The sequence below is a fragment of the Grus americana genome, chromosome 13 (genome assembly GCF_028858705.1).
Source record: "Grus americana isolate bGruAme1 chromosome 13, bGruAme1.mat, whole genome shotgun sequence".
Lineage (NCBI taxonomy): Eukaryota > Metazoa > Chordata > Aves > Gruiformes > Gruidae > Grus > Grus americana.
Window position 1 is genome coordinate 5,819,609 of NC_072864.1, and position 9,078 is coordinate 5,828,686.

Genomic DNA, 9,078 nt, shown 5'->3' on the forward strand with positions numbered 1-9,078 from the left:
ACCAGCCAGAAAGTTGTTGTAAGGTGTCTTTTCACTGACAGCCATTTCATATCGTGCAACACCCTGTTGGCCCTTCTCTGTATCATTTCTAGTTCTGTGTTCTTCTTGAAGTGGGTGCAGTACTACAGATGTGGAAGCACAATAGTATTCCCCAGTGACACGATGATGAACATCTGTTTCATTCTCAATTGCTTTTTTTCTTACACTCAAAATTCTGTCTGCCTGAGGTTTGCCTCTGATAAGCAGTAGTCTGGTCCCACGGGCCAGACACCCATTAGGAGCTGGAACACATTTTCTGGTTTAGTTTCATCTGAAAGGAGTGTGGTCGCTGCTCTCCAGGACAGTTCTGTGATGCAAACGGAGGTGTGGTGCATGGGGATCACAGGGAGAGTCACTTCAAAAGCACGCACCTGATCCAAATTAAAATACTAATGTGGACACACCCAAAACCTTTCCACAATCATTCCAAGATCTCTCCTGAACAGTAACGGCTTCTTCAGGGCTCACTGTTATGCATGTATAGTCAGTATATATTTTTCCTTTGATCATTAGCTTGCATTTATAAACACTGAATTTCAGCTGCTGTCATCCAGCTCTTCCCTGTCAACCTTTCTCTTGACAATGCTAAGAATAATCTATAAGTTATCACCAATAAATGTGATTATTTTCAAATAATTGATGGTTCTGTAGTACGACACAGGTGCCAGTACTGATGTTTGGAATGTCTATCACAACCACCCTTCATTGCTTCCTCGCTGTGAGCCAGGTAGTCCAAGAGATGACCAATCCTTCTGGGCCACAGTTTTGTCTCATTAGCAGCTGCTCCTGTGGGATCTTACAAGAAGGTTTTCTGAAAATCCACTTACACCAGGCAGAGCCATTCTTATCCACGTATTGACTAAGAGTTCTGTGAGATGTGCCCTTCCTCTAAAAATTCACGTTAACTCTTCTCCAAACTAAGATGTGCTCACATATATCTGCTGATTCTATTTCTTTTTATAGGTGCTACTAATTTGCATGCAATGGAGCTCAGACTTAGCGGTGCGCAGTCCCTTGTATCCCTTCTTAATCCACTGGTTGCTGAGCACATGTAAGTGATTACATTATTAAAGATGATTTCAAATAAACCCCACAAAACCTAAATAAATGCAGTGAAGTGACTTATAGAAGAAAATATCCTCATTGTTCCTGGTTTGCCCCTCTGAAGGAATGGGCTGCGAGTTTTGTGGGTGGTCTGTGAGAAATCTAGCAAAGCCCAAGTGGGGCAACTGCTATTTTCAAAGAAAAGTGTCTTTCTGACAGATGTTTTCAATGCTGGTTTTGGTTTAGTGTTTTGTTGTAGTCTACTGATCATGCTGCTACCGTTTACAGTTTTGCAAGAGTCAGCCTATTTCCCCTTCTTTGGTAAGCCACAACAAGAATAATTTTTTCCTACACAGGTCAATCATATCAACTTATTGTGAAAATTTTCAGAGACCTAATAGATTTGCAACAATATTTTTATATTATGACTCATAATGAGATAGTATTGAAATAGTATTGGAATCTACATTTTCTCTGTGTAATAGAAAAAAACAGATTGAAGTGTATTTGCCTTCAGCTTTGCAATATTCCCAGTCTAAAGTTTTAATAATAAACACAGAGTGTGACATTGTTATTCAACAGGCCAAAAGGATGATTTTGCTTTTGTCAAAACCAGAATATTCTTATTCGTAAATGTAAAGCAAGCCAGCATTCACATACCCCACTACTAGTTGCCCTACACTGCAAATATTTCACTTTAAATTGTGTGATATATTATATTGTTCTAATAGTTAAAACACAAGGAATAGTTAACTATTTAATTAATCTTTTTTTGCCAGTGTCAGGACACCAGTGTCATAAAACGCACTACAGAAGTTGTCTGAAAAATATATGGGTAAGGAGGAACAACAAAAAGGGATTGCACTGATGAAAATGTACAGAGCCAAGAAACTGTAACACTGCTAAAAGTCAAATGAATGGACAAAGAAATGCTATTTACAGCATAGCTGGCCATCACAATTACTCCATTGATTTTTAAAAAATAATTAGCCAATTTCCTTCAATATTAGACTACATTTAAATTTTGCCATTATTTGGACTGCCTCTCTCTAAATATTTAAACTTTCAGAAGCAATTACTAAACAATGAGTTTGATTCAAAATTAAAATCAAGCAATAAAGAGCAGCCCAACGTAAAGCACTGTATTTGTCATTCAGAAAGCCTTACAAAAATTTATGTCATTTTAATCTTCAGATAGGTATGAACAATGAACCTGGACAACAAAGGGAATCATGTTCAGTTCAGTATCTTTGGTGGTGGGAAAGTCTACACTACGAATGTTTAGGCTTTCGAGAGTGATACAGAGCAGATTTTCACTAGCCCTTCCAAGCAAGAGTATGCTTATGACATGTACCTTGAGATAAACTACACTGGATCCAGATAAAACACTTCATCAAGATTGTAACAAAACTGAAACGTGCATAAGAAATCAATTGGTTTTCAGTATCCCAAAATATGCCAAGCAGTTTACAATGTAATGAGGAAGTTGCAATCGTGGTAACAGAGTGACGTTGTAGGTAAACAAGACAGTCATTATGTGCATTGTAATGTTCCATATGCGGCTCAACACTGGAATTTCTTAGTAAGATAATGAATATTGCCAGAGTTATCCAGTTACGCTTTTGAAACTCACTTGGTATCTTTAGTTTAGAGAACTACAAGAGCGGGGCAGAAGGGACCTCAGGTTAACTCTTTGTTATTGGCTTTATACGTCAGTTTCATCTATTGTCCGGAGGATTGCCCAGTTTAGGATTGAAGAATACTGTCTGCACTGCAAATCACACCTAGTTTGGAATAGAGTCTTTAAAACTTTCATCAGGTAACAAGATTTCTAGATTTCTACTGACTGAGGGTAATATTGCTCACAGGTTACCTTATTTTGAAGACAGTTGTCTTCTAAATACTGACTTTGATGATAGATCAACAACAATGTACAGATACATAACTGATCCTTCAAAACAGTTGTTAGCAAAGCTTTTCCGCTAAAAAAACCAACCAAGTAATCAGGTGTTACTTACAGATGACCAGAGGTTTAGCTGGTGGGAAAAATCCCTGTTACTGAAATGAGCATTGCATCCACAGCTTGCCATTCTACAGAAGGAGTAGGCGCTTAACTCTGTTCTATATTCCCCAAACCCTACCTCAAGTCACTGTTCACTGCTTGTGAAATCAGTCTTGTTCTTTCACCATGGAACTGTTATATCAATAAATAGGTTGATTTAAGTTCAGAAATAATAACATTTACTTAATTATACCATCTTCTTGCAATTCACCTCTGTCTTAGAAGATACATATGTGAAATACTTTAAAAACAGGTTTCTACTTTCCAGGTCAATAAGCAGGTTTAAGTATGCGTCTCTCCCAAAAAGTGACTCCATTGAAAGATATGGAAGATGGAAAGCCACAATGTTCAAAACCTTGTATTTCCTCACTTTGTAAAACAAAGATTATTTTCTAAACTCTGCATCTGCAAACCAAACCTAGCATCCAAAAGTTCAGCCGTGTTCTCTCCTATTTGCATGTCTCCACATGCAGTAAGGATTCAGCAGGCCAAGCAGTGCCATTATTATCTTCAAGTTTTGACTTTGCTGGTACCTGAGTGCAGGTATAAATGGGAGATGTTGTAACTCATCAGGAAATATATTATCTTTCTGGTGGATCACATGAGCTAAAATAAACTGCAGCTCATTCTCACACAGCTGCACAAACAGGCTAAGATTTAAGTGAAACCTTTCACTTTGGTGGACAAGCCTCCTATCCATGGGCATTCTATCATTTCAGTGAGAAGATGCCACTTTTTAAAATGTCACTTTTCCACAAAGAGCAACACTTTAATGCAAAAACTGCTGAATTTTAAAGACTGATTATTATGATCCAGAAATATATGCATGTGAGAGTCCCCTTCAGAGATTTAGCTATAATCTTTAGGTCATTTACCTAAGGTGCTATAATATAATCTGACACAATGTTAAAATAAGACTTTAGATTTCAACATCGTTGTCCCTAATTGTGTTCATTGTATATAAATCCCCAAAATATTAAACTAAAAAAAAAGCCAGCTTCATGAACATCTCTATGAAACTGATAACTGATTCACGTAATCATCAAAAAAGTTGAATTTTATTGCAGTAAACAGAATGCTCTGTGCTAGGAAAAATAAATTAGGTGTGCTGTTCATATTCAATTGTCTTGCCCTCTAAAGCCATCTCATATACTTTTAATACCAGAGCCTTTGTGAGAGAAGTATTTGGGTTCAGATAACGGCAGAACTAAACTGTATGTGGAAAATACAAGACATTACTTCAAATTACTGACAACAACTTTAATGTGAATCAACAAACTTGGTATTTAAGAGTAAATACATTACCCTCTGTTACCAAAATGAATGAGGATTTCCTATCACCACATACAACAGTGTATTTGAACCATAAAGCAAAATGGGGCTGCCTTACTGAAGGACACTGTGAATACCTTTTTGCCAGTCCTTTATTTTCGGTTTGGTATTTCTAAGGAATATGCACCGTATTTCTTTAATATTTAACAGGTCACCTCTTATAAGAAAAAAAAAGAATATTCCATGACACTTTCACCCACTCAGAAAAGCCTGAAGTCATAAGCACATGAAAGTCAAGCAAAGCCAAACTAGTATTTCATATAGCCTGAGAATTACACTAAAATATATACAGCATTCCTTACCGTTAAAGGCAAAATATTTACTTAAAAATAAGACTTCAAACCTAACACCTACCTTCTATCATATAACGGAAATAACTCTCTTTTCATGTAGTGTCTTGGTTCTAATACAGAAATCTAGAACTGACTACCAGTAAACACAGAATTCCCAATGGGTGTTCTTTTGCTTCTAGAACAAATTGGTATCTGTTTCACAGTCCTAAAAGAAACATAACAGGAGGTATTTCAGATGATTGGAAACCATTTCTAACTAGAAAAAGGTACCTGGTTAACCAAACACTGAGGTTATTTTGTCTGTGATCTTATTTTGCTTCATTATAAAGATATTAATTGAATTTATCTTCCAGTTTAAAAGGTTGAAAAGTCTTTTAAAATAACATGACAGTAGAAAATGAGTAAACTGACAGGATAAATACGCACACCTATTTCCAAAACTTAAAATTTTATGCTTCACTTTCTTGAGTGCCACCAAAATATGAGAAGTTAGTATAGGTAATACACACTGTACTTTCTAATGTGCTTTATCACCACTCCTAGATCATGGTTGGCTTTAACAAAAATAATTTTGCAGCCAGTATTAAACACTCCAAATTGCAGAGGTAATTAATGTCTTATTTGCTGAAGTTCAGTAAGAATCCTTGAAGGACTCAGATATTACTAATGGAGTCAAAGGGGAATCAGGAGCATAGTATACCTTCCGAACGTCATCAATAGCTTGCAATTATTTCAAGCTAAAATCCTGGAACTGTTTAATGGTCATCCTGCCATCTACATAATGTTTTATTTATTCAGGAGGACAGAAAAGAATGATGTATCCAAGCAAGAACAGAGGTGTCAGCTCTGAAGGCACAAAGGACTTCATCTCACGTGCTAACTGGTGTGGGACATCACAGCTTTTTTCTAATAAGTCCCTTTGATGCGGTTGGTTTTCTGGGACAGGAAGGAGCAGGGAGGCAAAGCTGAGTTATTTTTTAAATGACGCTACTACCATCTACACACTTGCTAACTGTTAGACATACAAAGTCTTCAGCTTTCTAGACATTTCTTCTGACCTCTGTCATGGAGAGCTTCACAGTGTAGATGCAAAATGTGGATGGATTGATAACCAAAACCCTGCACATACTTTTTCCCACATGTCCAACATGTGGATGAAGATTTTACACCATGACCAGCTGAGAAGGGCATATTCCAAACACCTCACACAAGAAATGAATAGCCATACTTCTTCCACTTACCTGTTCTGGTGGATACAATTCTTCCCTATTATACAATGATAACCAGAAGTAGTTCACATGGAGTAACAAAGAAAGGAAGTGATTCAGAGGCTTTGAACCACAGTACTAACAATTCACATTCATCCATGCAAATGCAACTGGGCCTAAAATTGACTGTGAACTGGGTTATAAGTCTGCTCTCTCACAGAACACCTACATGCCAGGTCACTACTCGAACAATGTCACTCGTATGCGACGCAGTAGTACCCAACACACAGCCCTCATCCAACTGCCAAACACTGTCATCTTATAATAACACAAAGATCACAAAAAAGCAGAATTTTTTAATGATGCGTAAGAGCTAAACTAGCATGGCTACCATTAGCCTAAGAGGTATTAGTTTTATTTCTTTCTAGAACTAGTCCAAACATCTGAGGAAAACTTAGACAAGACCAGGCAAAGATCCTCTACGCGTCCCAGAAATTACTAATACAAAATTGTATCACTAACTTTTTTGGGTCAAAGTTGTTCTTCACAGAACTCCCACTGGCTATTCTGGAGTCACAACAGCAGCACAGCTGACATGCAATAACCTTAAAATTGCACAGTAATATGACAGATATCACAAAATGGTGGGGGAAAGGTCAACAATACTATTCAAATCATCATGTACTTCCGACAATTTAACACCACGTAGGAGAATGTAAGTGCTGTTCACTTCAAAGAAGGTCTGTGTCCCACACAGCAAAATACAGTTCTACAGCAATGTCATCCCTTAACTAGGACCTTTGCTAAACACTTCGAGAAACCACGACAAAGTAAAAACTGTCTATGTGAAACCTGCCAGATCCTCCACTTCTTGCACTTAAGACCCTACAGCTGATCATCACGATCATCAAATGGAGAGTAAGTCCAACCACGTCTAAGCAACCGCAGCAGAAGTTCCACACCCAAGCACACCCTGATGGCTGAGCAGCGCCTAATCGCGGGCACACAGTTCCAACTCGAAGGTGATCATTTCTGTCCTAGCCTAACTGTGCGCTCCAGACAACCGCCACAGAAACAGCCATTTCACCAGGAAACTCAGAGCCTGAGGAGGTGCTCCAGACCAAGAAGCGTAGGACATCCAGTCACATTTGTTTTTTTCAGATGGTAGACTTCCACCCTGGTTCCACTTAGTGGAGCTGGATATTTAAAACACTCGGGTCCGGCCTTTCTTATTTTTAATTTCTGCTTTCTCCTTCTTCTCTGGCAGGGTAAGAGTGGCTAGACTTGTTCTCAGTTTGGGCATTAGAACTGGGTGCCTGAGGTCAAAATTTGGCTGGGTCGTGCCGACTGCCTGCCAGCTCCTTTTTCTCTCCCTCCACCCGACCTGGAAACGGGGCGGCCGTCGCCCGATGCATCGCCGTTCTCCCCGCCGCTGCGGCCGGAGATATGTGTGTGTGTGTGGGGGGGGGGGGGGCGGACACGACACCCCGCATGCCGGGCTGCGGGGGGCCGGGGACTGGCGCGGCGACGCCGCCCGCCCCACCTCGCACCCCGGGCCGCCCGGCCCCGCCGGAGCGGGGCCCCCGCCAAACTTTGCAGCCCGCCATGGTGCCGGGGGCGCAGCGCGGCCCCCCCCGGCCCGGCCGCCGCCCCCGCAGCACCCCGGGCGCGAGGTGAAGCAACCTGGCGCCGGCTCCTGCACTTTGCACAGCGGGCGCAGAGCCGCCTCCATCCCTGCGCCTCCCGGCAGCGCTAAGGCGCATTTTTTCGCACTAATCTGCACATTCAGCACGTCCAGAGCGCCTATGACTTTACCTGGACTTTCTCCACTCTCCGGGCTCATCACACTGCGATCGCCTCCCCATCCTACCGCTAACTCTCGCTCTCCTTCACTCCTTCCTCCTTCTCTCTTGCAAGGCCTGCTAAGATCAAGCCCGATGGAAAGTAGAGAGAGAAAGAGAAAGAGAGAGGCAGAGGGAAGGGAGGGGAGCCGCTCCATCCCTCCCTCCCCCCCCGGCACACACGCCAGCCCTTTTCCCCCCACCCCAGCCCTTCCCTCGGCGATTTCCTCCGCTCTTCGGCAACTAAGAGGGCTCCGCGGAGCGGCTCCCAAACGTGCCACCGCTGCCCTCCACGGCGCCCCGGCCGGCGCCCCCCCCGCCCGCCACCCTCCCACCCCGCGGCCCCCCGCTACCTCGTAAAGGTCCCCTGAAGCCATGCTGGGTTGCGGGACTGGGCTCCTCCGCGCCGTCTCCCTCTCTCCACCTCTCCCGCTCCCCCACTCGCTCTCTCTGTTGAGTAAACTGTGTTTTGCAGAATGACAGGCTTTGGGGCTGGCTGTGCGCAGAATCAGAGGCGAGGAGAGGCAGAGAGGCAGGCGGCGGGGCTGGCGTAACCAGCAGCAGCTCGGGCGCACAGCGCCGGGAGCCGCGTCTCCCCCGCGGCGGCGGGGCCGGCGGCCCCCTCCCCCGACAACCCGCCCGCCCGCCGCCACCCTCCCCGCCCCGGGGGTGGCACAGCGACCGGGACGGGTCCCCCTGCGCCCTCCGGCAGGGAAAGTCCCAGGGCCGCTCGGAGGGCGGCCTCTTCTTCCCCCCCCCGCTCCGGGCCGGGAGCGCTTCAAACTCTTTCCGCGTCCAAAATAAATAAATAAATAAAATTTAAAAAAAATAAAAATAAAGGGGGGGAAGGAGCGGCCGCGCGGCGGGGAGGGCCGCGCCGCCCGCCCAAGGTCACCGCGGGGAGAGGCGGGCGCGGGGCTGGCTCCCCGCCGCCGGCCTCGGGCGGCCCTGCCGGCCACCTTCCCGCCCCCTCGGCGCCGCATGGCCGCCCCACCCACCCCATGGCCATCGCCGAGGAAATAGAGGTGGCGGGATCCCTTCCGCCAGCCCCCCGAGGAGCGGCTGCCTGGGGAGGGCGGCGGGTTTCGGGGCCACCTCTCGCCCACACTGGCACCCACCCTCCGCCAGGCAAGGAGAGGCCTCTCCCACTCCCTTGCAGCCATTTTGCAAATTAGCCAGCCCTCTCCAGGAAATGGAAGCCACCAACCTCCCACCACCTGGTCTTCACATGGAGACGCTCTGCAGCCAGCATTTTGAAG

At 44.2% G+C, this 9,078-nt stretch overlaps 1 protein-coding gene across 1 annotated transcript in view; it reads right to left on the bottom strand.

Moving 5' to 3' along the window:
- CDYL2 (chromodomain Y like 2) overlaps positions 1-8,595 on the bottom strand; it is a 62,168-nt gene extending 53,573 nt beyond the window's left edge. The window contains exon 1 of the mRNA XM_054840777.1: positions 8,173-8,595. Coding sequence (XP_054696752.1) covers positions 8,173-8,196 — 24 coding nt within the window. The 5' untranslated portion in view covers positions 8,197-8,595. The remainder of the gene's footprint in view (positions 1-8,172) is intronic.
- Positions 8,596-9,078: the final 483 nt, after the last annotated feature.